The sequence below is a fragment of the Dipodomys merriami genome, unplaced genomic scaffold, assembly GCF_024711535.1.
Source record: "Dipodomys merriami isolate MVZ:Mamm:240054 unplaced genomic scaffold, mDipMer1.0.p SCAF_15, whole genome shotgun sequence".
Classification (NCBI taxonomy): Eukaryota; Metazoa; Chordata; class Mammalia; order Rodentia; family Heteromyidae; genus Dipodomys; species Dipodomys merriami.
In genome coordinates this window covers 32,375,248-32,393,121 of record NW_027202826.1, presented here as the reverse complement: position 1 = coordinate 32,393,121, position 17,874 = coordinate 32,375,248, and the positions used below count along the sequence as shown (strand labels likewise).

The following is a 17,874-nucleotide window of genomic DNA, read 5'->3' as shown; positions in this document are numbered from 1 at the left end:
TCTATGTGCCAGTCCTGGGGACTCAGTTCAGGACTTGGCATTTGTGCTTGACTTTTAAAATCACATTTGGTGCTCTGCCACTTGAGTCACATTTCCACTTCTGGCTTTTTGCTGATTAGTTGAAGATAAGAATCTCCTGGCTTGTCTGCCTGGCCTGACTTTGGCCCTTGATCCTTGGATCTCAGCCTCCTGAGTAGCTAGGTAGCGAGAAGAGTTGTCACACACAGATTTGTATGTAGCTTATCAAAAGAACCCTCAGTGAAACAGCAAATAAACCAAAGAATTCAATTAGAAAATGGACAAAGTGTACGGAAAACATTTTACAGAAGAGAAAAAGGATAGCCAATAAGCACATGGAATATTCAGTATCATTAGACATTAATGAAAGACAAATTGAGATTCCAGTAACATCACCACACAGCAATTAGAATACAATTAGAATAGCTAGAATTCCCGCCCCCCCCCCAACACACACACACACAGAAGGGGCATACCAAATGCAAGGTTGTGGAAAAATAAAATCTCTCATGCATCATAAATAGAAGTATAAAATGGCACCAGCCCTCCAGAAAGCAGTCTGGCAGTCTCTTTAAAAATTAAATATGTAGGGACCCAACAAATCAAAACATCTTGTCACTTCAAAACTATGTCCACACAAAACCTAATACATGATTTTTCCTAACAGCTTTATGGGATCCAGGCCCCAAACCCACAAGCAACCAGAATTTGCCTTGACTGATGGACGGCTACATCAATCATGGCATGGCATCAGTGACTTGGATAGATTTAAAGGGCAATGTGCTGATTGGGGGTGGGTAGAGGGGAGCCATGACAACTTCACACACGGTGAGATCTCCTGTCAGAAGAAGAGCGATGGAGACCAGGCTGGACCCTCATGCAGGGGCGCTGGGCACTGGCACACTGCGTGCTCCAGGGCGTCTCTGACCGGTTGTGAGTCTCAGTTGTGATGGTGAGGACCACAATCTACTCCTGGGAAAAACTGCCAGCGCACGAGAGCAAGTGTGCACACACACGCACGCACACACAGGTGCACACAGTGTGTGAAAGTCCTGGCTTGTGGTATCATGATGTGTAATCAGTGCACCAAATTGAGGGCAAGGCCGGGGGAGCGTCTCTGTGGTGGTGTTACCTCTTTCTGTCATCTGTCATTACTTTTGAAATACAGAAAATAAAGCCAAGGAAATCAAGGCTAAGGGAGGGGAGGCCCTGTGTCCAATCCCCAGCACGCTACAAACACATCGCCATCATCAGTACCATCCATCCTCATCACCATCACCATCATCAGCACCACTACCATCAGCAGCAGCACCATCATCATCATCATCTCCGTCTAAACCTTATTTTGTCATGCCTACATAATTGTCCTGGGGGAGAAGTCCTGTTAGAGTCCCCCACGTCCCCCGGGGTTGGCGAAAGGCTGGACCAGCGCGGTGCACAGAGGTGCGCTGCTGAGCGTGTGGCCGGTTGGCTGGGAGGGGGGTGGAGGGAGTGCCGGAGGGGGGGGCGGGCTGGGGTTCGGCTCTGGCCCCGCCCTAGCCCCGCCCCGCTCAGGCAGCGGCGCGGGGACCGGCGCGCGGGGCGCGGGGACTTGGCGGACCGGCGGGCCGCGGGCAGGGCAGCCGGGGAAGAACTTTCTGGTCTGACTCCCCGGAGATGCCGGCGCTGAATGTCACCCCCGAGCAGCTGTCCCGGCTGCTGCGCGAGCACAACCTGACCCGCGCGCAGTTCATCGCGCGCTACGCGCTGCAGCCGCTCGTCTACACCCCGGAGCTGCCCGCGCGCGCCAAGCTGGCCCTGGCGCTGGCCGGCGCGCTCATCTTCGCCCTGGCACTCTTCGGCAACTCGCTGGTGGTCTACGTGGTGACCCGCAGCAAGGCCATGCGCACCGTCACCAACATCTTCATCTGCTCGCTGGCGCTCAGCGATCTGCTCATCGCCTTCTTCTGCATCCCCATCACCACGCTCCAGAACCTCTGGGACACCTGGCTGGGCGGTGAGTCCGCGCCTCGCGCCTCCGCCCGTAGTCCCTGCCACTCGCCTGCCGGCGGCTCCTGCTGCGCCCAAGCGCACACAGCACACAGGGACTCCAACCTCCTCAGCTTCCTCTGTCTGTCTCTGTCTCTGTCTGTCTGTCTGTCTCTCCCTCTGCGGTCGTTGGGAGCTCGCACATCCGTGCTCACTTGGGGATAACTTGTCTAGCCTTAAGACTGGAGCCACCTTCGGCTGGCTTGGGGAGGAGGTAAGGTTTAGGAAGTTACCATTTGCGCCCCTCCCCTCTTAATTCAACTCTTTTCCCCAAAGTCCCACGTCTTTCACATCGTCTTTCCTTTTCTTTTGCTCTTTAAGTCGTTGTACCCAGGAGTTGCCATTCAACAAAGCATTATATGAACAGGAGGCGTCTCGATCTACATCACTCTTTTCTCCTATTCTCCCCCATCCTCCCACCCGTCCCTTCCCTCCTTTGTCTTAATTTTGTTGGCTATTCATTGAATTTTATGACTGTGCCCGCCCCACCCTTTTCATTTTTAAAGATAATACCTGAAGAGTTAAACGCCCAGAAATTAAAGTCTGTTTTCTCATCTTCCCTAACTTCCTAGCTTGCTATCCAGTTGCTTTAACAGCTTCCAGAATAGTCCTTGTATATTCAGGGTAGTACATGGATTTTTAAAAAACACATACTTTTTAATACAAATGTATAATTGTACTAAAAATGTGTCTCAGACTAGTCCTCCTCTTTTAGAAGTTGTGTTAATGGACTCATATAAGGAAAAGATCACAGAATACACACCCCTCCTGACTCCTACAAAGGAGACAGGAAATTCTCTTCTTAGAAAGAGAGCAGGAGTGGCAGCAAAGGAACCATTTGGAGTCACTCAAGTTTGATGAGTGAGTGGAGATTGGGGGAAAAAGCCACTAGAGTTTCATGTCTTTGCAAAGAGGCAAAGATGGAGGCTCCCATTAGCTAGATGGGGCACCCTGGAGAGGAAAAATAACTGTACCCCATTTTCATGCATAATTGAAGCTACAGAAAAATTCTTAGAAAATGGCTGTGAATGGACTATTGGCAGGAAGGGCTTGCGAATGAATGGCGGGAGAGCCTTTAAGGTCCCCTGCCTCTCCCACCCTGTCCAATCCCTCCCAGACTCACCAGTGGTGCTTTTATTCTCTCATCATCACCAATAGGAGAACTTCAATGGACATCTTTGCCATGCTGTTTCTTTGAGCTTGGCTGACTGTGTTTGGGATGGATCAAGACTCCCACCCCATCTATTACATAGTTATTCCCCAAAAAAAGTTGTTGTTATTAAGTAGCTGTAGAAAGAGGTTACAATTCCCTAAGTCAGGTTCTGAGTACCATGGTTCTTGGTCGGTGTCACCCCTTCCCTCATTCTTCCTGTTATGTATTTCTTCTCATTCAGCGTCAAGTGCTCAACCCTGACCTGCAAGGGGCTCATGATATGGGTCAAGTTGGGAAGTGATTTCCAGATGAGAAACTTGCCTTTATTTTCTAAGGAAATCACTATATCGAATTTTTATTATTATTTTACAGTTCTCAGAAGAGAGAATGGTGGGGAAATCTTGGCTCTCCAAGATTGTGTATGTGTATGTGTGTGAGTGTGTGTGTGTGTGTGTGTGTGTGTGTGTGTGAGAGAGAGAGAGAGAGAGAGAGAGAGAGAGAGAGAGAGAGAGAGAGAGAGAGAGAGAGAGAGAGAGAGAGAGAGAGAGAGAGAGAGAGAGAGAGAGAGAGAGATTGCTAAGTGTTTTTACACAAACATATGTAGTGTGTTTGTCTCATTGAGTAATGATTACTCTCTCTGTGAAAGAGAATGTGAACCAGGTGGGATTTTTATTTATTTATTTATTTAGTCAGTCGTGGGGCTTGAACTCTGGGCCTGGGCGCTGTCTCTCAGCTCTTCAGCTCAAGGCCAGCGCTCTACCACTTGATCCACAGCGCCACTTGTGGTTCTCTGGTAGTTTATTGGAGATAAGAGTCTCATGGACTTTCCTGCCTGGGCTGTCTTTGAACCACGATCCTCAGATCCCAGCCTCCTGAGTAGCTAAGATGACAGATGTGAGCCACTGAGACCTGGCTTCAGGTGGGATTTTTTAAAATAAGAATCTTTTATAGGATTCAAGATGTCAGCACTTGTCAATTCCACATGTCTAGCTTTTCAGTGGCTTTGCTTTTTTTTTTTTTCCAGCAAAGCATGAGGGATTTGAGAATTTAGCATCACCCCGTACCTTAGGAAGTCCCTCAAGAGGGGCGGAGATCAGAGTTTTAGACCCAAGCGTTCCATATGGCAAGTTGAACCACTCACCTCTAGGCACCACATAAAGAACCATGGTGCAGAGCAGAGAAAGAGTTCTCCCATGGCAGAGATGGGCACCTACACACAGCCCTTCAGGGTGCAGATAGGAATTGAGTTTCAAGCCGACAAAGAACTGGCAAAAGGGAGAGGGATTCACATAATGATCAAAAAGTCCTCATCAGCGTGTGACCTGACTGATCATTATTTTAGGCCTTATTTTGGGAGGGGTCTGGAGAAGCTGTTGTGGCTGTCTTTGTCTGTGAGGGACAGGCAAGCCACTGCCTGCCTGGTTTTCCTCAGGGCAGTGTCAGCCCACTTTCACCAAGATATTAGCGATCGATCTGGTGTTCCTGATGGCTTCTGGGATGCCAAGCTGATTGTAAAGAGACTGCAGAGAGAATGGCCCAGGGTCTACGCAGGCAGCAAAGGCTAGGCTTTTCTTCCGCCTTCTGCTATTTTCTAGGTCCAAGTGAATAGTGTTTCTCAGAAAAGAACAGTAGGTGAGCGCAGGTGTGAGTGAGTGAGTGTGTGTGTGTGTGTGTGTGTGTGAGTGTGTGTGTGTGTGTGTGTGTGTGTGTGTGTGTGTGTCCTAGGTGTGGTCACTGAGCTTTATCTGCTCAAGACTTGTACTCTACCACTTGAACCACAGCTCCATTTCCAGCTTCTTCTTTTTTTGACAGTGGTTAATTGGACTTAAGAGTCTAATTGACTTTCCTGCTTCAGCTGGCTTTGAATCGTGATCTTCAGATCTTAATCTACCTGCTGATCAGCAGAGTTTTAAAGCATCACTTACAGGTCTTTCCTAATGAGGGGCATATGGGGGGGCACTACCCAGGTTTATCTCATCTCCTGTTTTCCTTGCCTCAGACTTAAGGGAGGACATTTCAGTTTTGCTGCCCAACATCAAAAAAGGGAATGTACTGGGAATGCATATTTACAGGGTTAGTGTGAGAATACAGTGTTAGAAAAAGCACTTTGAGGGAAATTGATCATGACTGGAAAGTATTAACTCTACAAAAGGAGTGCTTAATTGTTTTATGGAATAAACAACATTCTAGAAGCCAAGTCTGTAATGTATTAACTCTATGAAAGGATGATTTAATTAGACCACTTTTTTTTTTAACAGAATAAATATTCTGTATGTCAAGTCAACAACACCAAAGTCAAGTTCTTGGGCTCAGGCATGATGACTGGAGATTTATTATATCCTAGGCACAAATTCTAGAAGTTTCTCACATCAGGTCCAGTCATCTACCCCTATAGGACACATAAAGAACAAAGGGCAGAGAAAGCAGAAGGCTGAGGTGACAGCCACAGAAAGACAACACTTCAGTGCATCTTTCATCCTTGCTGGGGTACAGACATGAGCAGGAGGGTTTTATAGGCGGGCTGCACATAATAACTCCCCACCTCCAGTTGCTGGTGTGGCCTGGTTGGAGTTGGATCTTTGTCTCTGGAGGGGAGTGGGAACACACCAGCAGTTACTGCCTGGAAGATGTCATCCTTAGCTCAGGGCTGCTTTACATTTGCCACAAGATCGGAGTCAATGAGCCTGGCCTATGTCACCTGTCACAAGATATCGGTGAGAGATCCTGTCCCTCCTGGGATCCAAGGAGACCTCTAGTGACTGCTGGACACACCAGCTCACACCCAAGGATGCAGATGGAAGGTGGGACCGAGAACTTATTTTTAACTTGCTTCTAGTTAATTTGTGCCCATGAGTAAGGAGCCAGTATTGCTCAGTAAAAACAGCCTTTTGTTGTTGTGGTAGTAGTAGTTGTTGTTGTTGTGGGGCTTGAGCCCTGGGCCTGGATGCTGTCCCTGAGGTTTTCCTTTTCTTTTCTTTTTTGTTTTTGTTTGCCCAAGGCTCAAGCTCAATCACTTGAACCAGAGCTCTACTTTTGGGCGTTCACTGGCAATAAGAGTCTTATAGACTTTTCCTGCCTGGCCTGGCTTTGAACCATGGTCTTTGGATCTCAGCCTTTTGAGCAGCTAGGATTACAGGTGTGAGTGATTGGCACCTTTGAAGCACCAAACTTTGAAGCTCCTCTTAGAATGCATGGCAATAATCCTAGCACTCTGGAGACTGAGGAAGGAGGATCGCAGGTCTGAGCTGTCTAGGCTGTCTCATGAAGTTCATTGGAGAAGATAGTACCTCTAGGGCCTAAATAAGAGGTAGAGATGGATCTGAAAAGAGAATTGCCTTACATTTCATAAGATAATAATGATAAAACTCCCTTGAACTATAAAAAGTTAATGAGAATGTCATCTAAGACCTGAACATTCATCTGTAATTTCTTATTTGACCAGAGTTCCTGAGGCAGTCCTAGACGGCAAAGCATCTTAACTTTGGAATACAACAAACAGATAAATCTCATTCAAACTCTTGTGAGCCCTCCAGGAATAGGGGAAAACCATTCGGACCTGTCAGGAAGGCCTTCTAAGGAGTTCTTGTTTGAGCTGAATCTTAAAAAAGAATTTACAGAGTTTGGAGGAGAGAATCATGATTATTTTAATAACTGTGTAAGCCTCAAATCATGGTATCTTTTCTTTCTTTCTTTTTTTTTTGGGGGGGGGGGTCTGGTCGTGGGGCCTGAACTCTGGGTCTGGGCGCTGTCCCTCAGCTCTTCAGCTCAAGACTAGCGCTCTACCACTTGAGCCACAGCGCCACTTCTGGCTTTTTTTCTGATTATGTGGTGCTGAGGAATCGAACCCAGGGCCTCATGCATGCAAGGCATGCCACCTTCCCAGCCCGTTATGGTATATTTTCATAATACCATGCAATACATTTCAAGATGTGTTGTTGTATGGGAAATGAGACCGAAAATATGTTACATAAACTCCTAAAACCAAAAATAGCTGGGTGTCAGTGGTTCACAACTGAGATCTGAGGATCATGATTTGAAACCAGCAGGCAGACAAGTTGGGGATACTCTTATCTCTACTTCACCAGCAAAAAGCCAAAAGCAGAGGTGTGGTTCAAGTGGTAGCGCACCAGCCTTGAGTAAAAAGGGGCAAGGAAGTCTTGAGGTCTTGAGTTCAAGCCCCAGTACTGGCACACATGTGTGGATATACCCACACACGCAATATTACCCCCCCACACACACATATACATCCCTTTAAACTTTCCTTCTCAGTTAAGATAGGGAAGACAGGGCTGCGAGGACATCGGAGAAGGAATCCTGGCCAGTGTGCCCACGCAGGGTACCTGCCCAGCACTGCCACACTTCCTTCCTTCATCTGTTATTTCTGTTCCCCAGCACCAGAGAAATGGGGAATGCAGACTTTTATCATGTTGTCATCTAGTTTACATTTACGAAGTGAACTGCAGCTGGGTGCAACACTCTAGCACCAGGGTGGTAAAGAATTCACCTGTTTCTACTGGGTGACTTCTCTAAGGGAAGTCTCTCTCTCTCTCTATGACAGGGGCTGGCTTTGGCTGGCTGTGGCTGACAGTGGCCAGCTGTTTTCTTCTTGTCCACTGGGCTAGGGACCAGCAGTTTCTTCTGAGCCCCTGTCTGCATTTTAACAAGGTCTGCACACAGGTGTGCAGGTAGTGATCCTCAGACCTGTGGACTCTTTGAAATTACCTGCTCCTGCGTCCAGATGATTCTACACGGCTCCTCAGCTTGTTGTGACCCAGAGCCATGGCCAGCTCTACTCAGCTCCTGTAGCAGAGACAGTTGCTTGTTGGTTTAAAATCAGTTGTAGTGGGAACATTTCCAATGCATTTGCAGCTACAGATTAAGTCTGCAAAACAAACATCCAATCAAACAAAATCAAACATTCCTTTTCTAGCATACTCCTGAGAAAGACACTGAGTTCCTTTTGTACCATCAATAACAGATGAAAGAAAATGTCCTACCAACACTGCTGTAGCTCCCGGAGACATACTTGATTTGCAACATCTGGATTTTGCCCAGCAGAGGTTAAGCTGCTCTATAGCCTCCTGTATCTATGGCCTTACCATTCCCCGCCAGATTCTCCATGCTACACCTTCCCTGGGCATTCTAGAATTTTCTATCTGCTCTCAAAGCAATATCAGCAGCATATGCTCATGACTCCCCCTCCCCTCCCCTTTGTGCTGGTACTGAGGCTTGAACTCATGACCTTTTTGCTCTTCTTTGGTGTTTTAATTCAAGGCTGGCACTCTACCACTTGAACCACAGTTCCACTTTGGCTTTTTGCTGGTGCATTTGAGATAAGAGACTGTTGGATTTGTCTGTCCAGGCTAGCTTTAAACTGCGATTCTCAGACTTCAGCCTTCTGAGTAGCTTGGATTACAGACATGAGCCATGAAGTGCCTGACTATGACTTTTCCTTTACACCAACTGAGGATGAGGTTGTGTTTTTAAGGCATAATATTTTCAAAAGTTCTTCACATTAGAGAACAAAATTATAATTTGTAGCCAAGGTTAAAAGTCCTTGTAGGATATAAACACTAACAGCAGCATGATTTGGGTTGTTCTTAATGTTAGAATAAAAAACTTAAGGGTACACAGTTTTTAATTAGCACAGGGTTTTCCATGTGTCTGAGCTTGGTAGAAGTGTGTGTGTGTGTGTGTGTGTGTGTGTGTGTGTGTGTGTGTTTTCTAATCCTGGGGCTTGAACTCAGGACCTGGGCACTGTCTCTGAGCTTCTTTTGCTCAAGGTTAACACTCTGCCTCTTCAGCCACAGCTCCACTTCTGGCTTTCTGGTAGTTTGTTGGAGATTAGAGTCTCACAGACTTTCTTTTAAAAAATTTTTTTATTTTACTTTTTTTTTTTTATTGTGAAAATACCATACAGAAGGGGTTACAATTCTTACCTGGTCTGGCTTTAAATTGTGATCTTGAGATCTCAGCCTCCTGAGTAGCTAGTATTAGAGTGGTGCCCTGGGCTCTATTTGTTTTTGCAAGTAGTAATAGGAGTTAAAAATGCTTTCTAAATGCAAGAGATGTTATCAAAAAGACTTTAGACATAACAGTTCCATTATAGGGGTCTGTTATCTATTAATTAAAGCCCTTAGCCTTTTGGAAGTCTTCCAAAATGAATTAGAAAACAAATCAAATATGATAAAGAAGATTGGAATTCAAGACATACAGAGAAAGACTGTAAGAATGATTATCTTGTCTGGAGAATTCAACTCTACGCATCAAGTAGCGTAGCTCACATTAAAGACTTTCAGTGGATTTTACCTACAGCCATCCTGGTGGGATGGGTAATGGGGTAGGTGGGATTTCCAGTCTTCAGCATGGTTCTGGATATACTCTCTCTCTCTCTCTCTCTCTCTCTCTCTCTCTCTCTCTCTCTCTCTCTCTCTCTCTCTCTCTCTCTCTCTCTCTCTCCACTTACTACTAACTAGAGCTTTGTGTATGATTTGACATGAAAAATAAAAAAGGAGAAGAAAGAGCACATACTGTACATAGCATGAAATATTTGGTTTGATTTTTAAGTATTGAGAGCTACAGCTGGGCATGGGTGGCTCACATCTATAATTCTAGCTACTCAGGAGGCTGAAGGTCTGAAAATGGAAGTTCAAAGTCACCCAGGCAGAAAAGTCTGTGAGACTCTTATCTCCAATCAACTGGCACAAAAAGTTGGGAGTGGATCTGTGGCTCAAGTATTAGAGACATAACTTTGGCCCAAAAGAAGCCCAGGCTAGGCACTAGTGGTTCCTGCCTGTAATCCTAGCTGCTTAGGAGACAGATCTGAGGATTTAGGTTTGAAGCTAGCCCAGGCAGGAAAGTCCAGGCCAAGGACAGCACCCAGGCCCACAATTCAAGCCCCAGGACTTTACTGCCCTCCTCCAACCCCAATTGAGAGCTCATAAAGTTGTAAAATAGGTTAAAGGAAGTTGAACTTTAATTTAGTGAAAAGATATCCATTTGGGGAACAGGTCAGAGCAGAGGGCTTAACCAGAAACGTTTGCTTTATTATAAAACTTTTGTTTAATAACCAACTAATGATTAAAGAACATCTGTTACTACAGATGCTTTGTACTCATAAGCTGGCATGCTGAATTGAAAGCCTTTGTACAACTACTTAGGAGAGAGCAAGCCGAGGGGGGGGGGGGTGGGGATGGGAGGATGGGGGCGGTGAGACAACAATTACGACAGGCTCTCTCTGTTCACCTAGGCCAGACTCAAACTTATGGTCTTCCTGTTGCAGACTTCTGAGAGCTATGACTTTAGGCAGGCTTCCATTTGTTTTTGTTTTGTTTTCTTCCTCTTTATTATAGATTTGTTGGTGACTGCCAAGTTTGTAATTTTTTTTTTGGTGCCAGTCCTGGGGCTTGAACTCAGGGCCTGGTGGGAGCTGTCCCTGAGCTTTATCACTCAAGGCTAGAGCTCTACCACTTGAGCCCCAGCTCCACATTCAGGAAAGTCTGTGAACCTCTTATCTCCAATGAACCACCAGAAAACCAGAAGAGAGAGAGAGCAACACACCCGGTACGTTTGTTATAATCATTTTCCCATTTCTATAACAGTTCAGAAATTTATATGTGGTGCAACTGATGTAAACTTAGAGTACTGTTGTTTTATTTAGTTATTTTAAAAAAACCAACTCTAGGGAGAGTGATAGATGAGGCGAGTCTAATCAAGGCACATTGTGTAGAAATGTGTAAAGGTCAGAACAAAACAGGGCCTGGCACTGCCCCTGAGCTCAAGGGTAACATTCTACCCCTTCAGCTAATTGTACAAATAATTGATGGTGGCAGACAGTGTTGAAAACTAAATTGATAAGTAGGAATCATGACCACTTTATTCAAGAATTATCTATTTAATTAGAGAAAGTTTTTTTTGTTTTTTATTTGTTTTTTTAAGCAACAATGTCAAGAGGACCACCAGCTGCATAGAATTGTGCCATGAAGCTAGACTTTGGCACTCTTCCCTAAGATAAATTCTGAGTACACTTTGATAATAAAAGCCATTTTAAGTCAAGAAAAATCATTTAATTTTGTTCGGAAGTAGAAATGAAGCACCAATGTGCAAAATTGTCCCTGCTTGCTACAATAGCAGTTTACTGTCACGGTAATGACAAATTTACTTTTTGAGAACATAGCTCAGTATGTTCTTTGGTGGCTCATTTATGATGATTCTGTACATTTAGTGGCTGTGTGCTTGACTGGCTTTTGCATTTTGTACAAAATGGCCACAGGAGCTGTAAGTTTACATTTTCTTTTTAACTCTTTGTCTCCCCACCCCCAGGCCATGAATGCATAAATAGTCAAACAAATAATACACAATGAAGTATTACTCTGTCATACAAAAAAAGTGAGGTTCTGGTGTTTACTACAATATTGATAAATCTTGAAGACATGAGCCCAGACAAATGGAAAAATATGGTCTGTCTAAGTGGATGATGTTGAATAAGCAGCAGATTCCAGGTTTCAGGGGGCCATGGGGAGAGGGGAATAGGAAAGCAATGCTCCTATGCTCATTCTTCTCTTTGGGATTATGAACAATTTAAGAACAGTTCCTGGTGGTGATTCTATAACATTATGAATGTAATTAATGTTGCAGAGTTTTAAATTTAAAAAGTTGAAGGAGCTGGTGGCTCACGCCTGTAATCCTAACCACTCAGGTAATCTCGAGGATCAAGTTCAAAACCAGCCCAGGCAGGAAAGTCCACAAGACTCTCCTCTTTAACCACCAAAAATCTAGAAGTGGAGTTGTGGCTCAAATGGCAGAGCACTATCCTTGATCAAAAATGTTAAAGGGTAGCACTCAGGCTGAGTCCAAGATTCAGTATACACACACATACACACACACACACACACACACACACACAGACACAGACACAGACACACACACACACACACACACAGACACAGACACAGACACAGACACACACACACACACAGACAGACAGACACACACACACACACACACACACACACACACACACACACACACACACACACACACACACACACACACACACACACACACACCCCAAACCTGCTATCTCAGATTTTCATACTTCCTGGTAGCTCCAGAAAATTCTAGAAGGATTTCAGCCAGTTTAGCCCCACTCTTTTAATCATAGAAGCAAACATTAAAGCTTGACATAAAATATTCTCTGCTTAGGCTTTAGTCATGAACCCTGTGATATTGGGGCTTATTGTTCTTATTTGGCTTTTGAAAACTAAATGTATTCTTGACTTGGTTTCTGAGAAATCCAAGAGCCTACAGACTTGTAAAATAACTTAGAAAATAACCCTCTGGAGGTGAGAAAGAAAGGGGCAGAGACCAGGTATAGCAGGAAAGGTGAATGTACAGCAGAATCAAGCTGCCTTTGAGCGTCTCCCCCTCTCTCCCCCCCTCTCCTCCCCCTCCCCCCCCCCCGCCCCCTTACCCCTCCATTCCCCCTTCTGCCTTTCAGTAGCCACTGTATGGAATAGGTTCTAGGAGCCATTGTCTGGCCCTCCATTATCTCCTGTTAGAAAACCAGATGTTATAAACTAATGTTTGGTGCTGCCCCTTGGTGGTTGACATAGCTGTAGAAACTGACAAAGGTGAACTTCACATCTTGCTATTTTACTAAAATTAGAATGCCTATCCACTTTTTAAAAAAATATCTTTAAGTAGTAGTACAGAGGAGTTGGTATTCAACAGTGTTTCCACTTCTAATGACTTCCACCTTGAAGTAAATATAAAGCATATAATATTTACATATGTAACATAAGATCTTACTCAAAATCTCTTACAATAGCATGCATGCATAAACCATCTCTCTCTCTCTCTCTCTCTCTCTCTCTCTCTCTCTCTCTCTCTCTCTCTCTCTCTCTCTCTCTCTCTCTCTCTCTCTCTCTTAATGTGCCAATCCTGGGGTTTAAATTCAAGGCTTGGGTGCTCTCCCTTGACATTTTTGCCCAAGGCTACTATTCTGACACTTGAGCCACACCTCTACTTCTGGCTTTCTTTTTCTGGTTAATTAGAGATGAGTTTCTAATTAGAGATTTGTCTACCCAGACTGGCTTAGAAACCTAAAATCTTTTTTTTTTGGGGGGGGGTCCTGTCGTGGGGCCTGAACTCTGGGTCTGGGCGCTGTCCCTCAGCTCTTCAGCTCAGGGCTAGTACTCTACCACTTGAGCCACAGCGCCACTTCTGGCTTTTTTCTTTTTGCTTATGTGTTACTGAGGAATTGAACCCAGGGCCTCATGCATGCAAGGCAAGCGCTCTATCACTGAGCCACCTTCCCAGCCCCTAGAAACCTAAAATCTTGGCCTCCTGAATTGCTAGGATTTTAAGCTACCAACACCCAGCATCATTATTTAAAATGTATTTTTCCTTGCAGAATTAAGAAGTATTTAAAACCCATCCATGGTATAAGTTGGAGAAAAAAAAACAGTGTTTGATTTTGAGACAACTATTTCATTTTTCTTTCATCTGGTTTCCTCCTCTGTTAATTTGGGACAACTTGATTTTCTATCCATGTTTCTGTGAGAATGAATGACTCAGCACTGAGTTGGTAACCGCTGACAGGAAGCTGTATTTGGTGTGCACTGAACAAGTTGCTACTGTTCTAAATATTACTTACTTTCTATGTAGAATGCCATTTATTTATATCCAATAAGGATGATGGAATGTTAAAAAAAAACCTCATTGCACTGTTAGCAATATCTCAAACATGTATATACAATGGCACAAAATAGTTGTTATAATCATATTATTATATAGATTGTCACTGTTCAAATATTGAACAACTTAGGGGAAAATAAGGACTTCTGTATTCCAAGGATGAGGATTCAGGTGAACTATTTGGGCTTCCATTTAGTACAGAAGCACCAACATGTTCCTTGAGGAAGATGAGGCTGTTGTTAAGCATTGGAGGGGGGAAGGCTGGTCTGATTTTTGTAGGCCTTCCTCTACCCTGTGTCTTCCCAGGCCATTTCTGGGTACATGTCTTCATACCTGCATCATCACACAGCAGTCTTGCTTATTCATGTGGTACTGCTGCCCTCCTTGAAATTTAGGAGAAGCTCCTTCAGGCCTTCTGTGCCAGACTCCCAGCCCTGCCCTCAGGTCTCCTGATCACTCAAGAGCCATGCAGCCACGATCTTGCTGTGTAACACATGTGTCTAATGGTTGTGTCTCATGGTCTGTGCCACAGTGAGCCCCACAGTCTCCCCAGGACTGCAGAACATGAGATCACAACATTGGAGCAGACACTAAACTCTTTGCAAAGCACTCAGTGTGTGTCAGATTATGTGTCTCATCCCCACATAGTCCTAGACTAGGACTGGAAGTGACATAAAGCAAGTTACCAAACTGTTCCAGAGTCAAAATAGCAGAGAGACATTCTTCTGCTTGGAGGGGAAAGTAGCCATTATGCTGCTTAACAGGGTCTATGGGGAGGGAGGGGCTTACAGCTTTTTACAATGTCTCTCAGACTCTCCATCTAGTAAACTACATGCTCTACTTAGGAAGTACTGGGATCAAGATCGCAACCAACAGAGGAAATCTTTATTCAGTGTTGAGGTGCAGAGTGGTTGTTATAGAGGAGGGAAATGATCTTTTTAGAACTATCCCATTTCATTTCCTGGTTTGGCCCTGCTGCAGTGTGATTTACCACCATTCTTACCTGTAGGAGCTACAGGACAAATTTCTGTAACTGTAATTTACCCCAGTCCTTTTCCTCAGCAGCCATTATGGAAGTGGTTTTCTGACTCTCCTGGATTAAATCTGTGGCTCAGAAATTGGTCCTCCTGTTCACAGAACTCAGGATTTGGGACGTGACTCTCAAATACTCAATATTGGTTTTTACACTTCTTCACTCCCATCTGGAGAAACATGAATGGACTTACTTTTTAGGAGGAAGACTTTCATTTGATCAAATGTTGATCTAAGTCGGGCACTAGTGGCTCACGCCTGTAATCCTAGATACTGAGGAGGCTGAGATCTGAAGATCAAAGTCCCAAGCCAGCCAGTACAGGAAAGTCCCCATGAGACTCTTCATCTCCAGTTAACCACAGAAAGCTAGAAATGGAGCTGTGGCTCAAGTGTTAAAGCACTAACCTTTTGAGAGGGAAAAAAGCAGATCAGGGACAGCACATAGGCCCTGAAATCAAACCCCAGAACTGGCAACAACCCCAACCCCCACTGCTTCCCAAAACCAAAAAGCTGGCTTACGTGTGTGTCAACGTAAACCTGATTCAAGCAGAGATTTTCTCAGCCAGTTGTGGGAAAGACACACATGGCTAATGTATTTAAAAAGAATAGCTTGAGGCTTTCTTTATTGGAAAAATATCAAAGCTTTGGCAATTAGTGCTGGCCTACTGCTTAAAACACATTAAGACGTGACTTAATGAAATGAAACAGAGAACTCTGAGCAAATGTAGATTCTGTTAAAAGTTGATTTTACTCGCAGATAGAGTCATTAGATGTAATGTATTTGCAAGATGCTAACACAGCTGGTTAATTCAGTGAACATATTACTCAAAATTCAAATTAGATGCAATTAGATGTTCAGTATGTTGAGGAAATACAAAGGCACTATTCACTGCTTACCTACTGCTCCATTAGAATGGAATCGCTGTGTGGTTATGTACTAGTGTGTTTACCCAACTCTTAGTGTGTGGCTCAGGACATTGAAACTTCTCAGTAGCAATTTCGTGATTGAGCTATTATATTGTCATCTTGTCATTATAATAATGCTTGAAATTTTTTAGGAATCAATCACTTTTGTGATTCATGGAATTAGATGGTATCTAATTTTTTTGTAACTAGTTTTTATTGTTAAGGTAATTTTATTGTAAAGGTGATATCCAGAGGTGTTACTATTACACAGTCAGGTAAGAGTACATTTCTTTTTGGAGAATGTCACCCCTTTCCTCTCTTCCTCCTAGTTTTTCCCTCCTGTCCCCACCCACAAATTGGATATTTCATTTTCCTCATAGTGTCTAGTAAGTACCACTGCATTTGCTCACCCTCTGGCCCTCTGTTTCTGTGCCTCCCTTCCCCTCCCCTCCCAAAGACAGATAAACAAACAGGACAAAAAGAAAAGAAAGGAAAAACAACAAAGGGGGAAAAAAAACCTTCTTGTTGATGTCTACTTTTGTACATACTGTATTTGTGCTTTGTGTGGTTGTATGAGTCACAATTCAAGTTACCTCAAGTAAATGGAGTTAGGCAGGGCATCACACAGCAGCATCAGAGAGAGCTGATGGCTTTCAAATGTAAGGAGGCACCAGGCTGGTCTCCTGGAAACTGAGGTAGAAGTTGATGTGTTTGAGAGAAACAATTTAAAGGACTGTTCTTGGCTCCTGCTTTCAGTCCATTCTGGTGAGGAGGGGGGGATGTGGAGAGCATTCAGTAGCTTACCTCATGGAAGCCAGGAAGCAGAGAGAAAGAGTACCCACACAGGCTGCCTTCTTCTGCTGCTTTGATTCCATCTGGGTACCCAGCCAAGAGATGTGCTGACCACCTTCCAGGTGGGTCTTCCCACTTCCTCGAATCCTCTCCAGAAACACTCCCATAGCTATACCCAGATGAGTGCTTTACTCACCTCCTACGTGCTTCTTAACCTGGATGGCCAAGGTGACCATCATGATTTACCTAGTGGATTTTGCCTTTACACTTCTACTCCCTCTTAATCATTAAAAAAATTCTTAATCTTTAAGTAGTTGTACAAACAGTTGCCATTCAATAACGCATGCAACAACGAATGCAATGCATCTTGATCAATGTCACAACTTTCAACATCCTTACCTACCCTTCCTCTGCCCACCCCTTCCCTCGCTTTTCTTAATTTTTGTGTGCTATGTGTTGGATTTTTTACTGCATTTTTCCCACTATTCCTCTATTCATTACTCTACCCCTGCCTTTAACCCTACTCCACCTCTCTCAAGTACCTATTTCCTAGTGTTTATTTTGTTGACCTTTAATTTAGCCTTGAATTCTCCCCTGAATCTACCCTTATTTCAGTTCATACATTTGTGTATCCTTGCATGCCACCCAACACATTTGCTTATATGTTTATAAACTAATTCTAGCTTCCACATGTGAGAGAAAACATGCCACCTTTGTCTCTCTCGGCCTAACTTACCTCATTTAATATAATTTTCTTCCAGGTGCTTCTATCTGCGACTGATATAATATCATTCTCACCCTCATGATCATTTTGGCCCTTTTTCCTCATGGATTTTCTCTGTATCCATATCCCTCTAGATTCTCATCTTTTTCCTTATTCTAGGTCAAAAGAGAATGAATGTTGGTGGCCTAGGTTTGGGGTCCCATGCAGTCCAATCAGAAGAGGGCTGGAGGAGGAGCAGGCTCACCTGCCATACTTCATTAGGAAACACTAAAGGTGAAGTTTTGTAGGCTGGTGTACAGTCCAGAGGGTGATTGATAAGTTTTCTTTTTCTATGAAAGTTCTCAAGGTACTGGAAGCACGCTTCTGTGTAGTGCAGTTATAAATTTATTTTACTAGCCACAATTGTGTTTCTGGTCAGCAAAGTTCAAAACACTGATTCCCCCATGCGGTGCTAGTTACTCTGGAGGCTGAGGCTGGAGAGCCACTGTGCAAAACAATGAGACTCCTTATGAAAAAATGTAAA

At 44.2% G+C, this 17,874-nt stretch overlaps 1 protein-coding gene across 1 annotated transcript in view; it reads left to right on the top strand.

Moving 5' to 3' along the window:
* Positions 1-1,674: 1,674 nt before the first annotated feature.
* Qrfpr (pyroglutamylated RFamide peptide receptor) overlaps positions 1,675-17,874 on the top strand; it is a 37,978-nt gene continuing 21,778 nt past the window's right edge. Inside the window, exon 1 of the mRNA XM_070022531.1 lies at positions 1,675-2,014. Within this exon, the coding sequence (XP_069878632.1) occupies positions 1,675-2,014 (340 nt within the window). The remainder of the gene's footprint in view (positions 2,015-17,874) is intronic.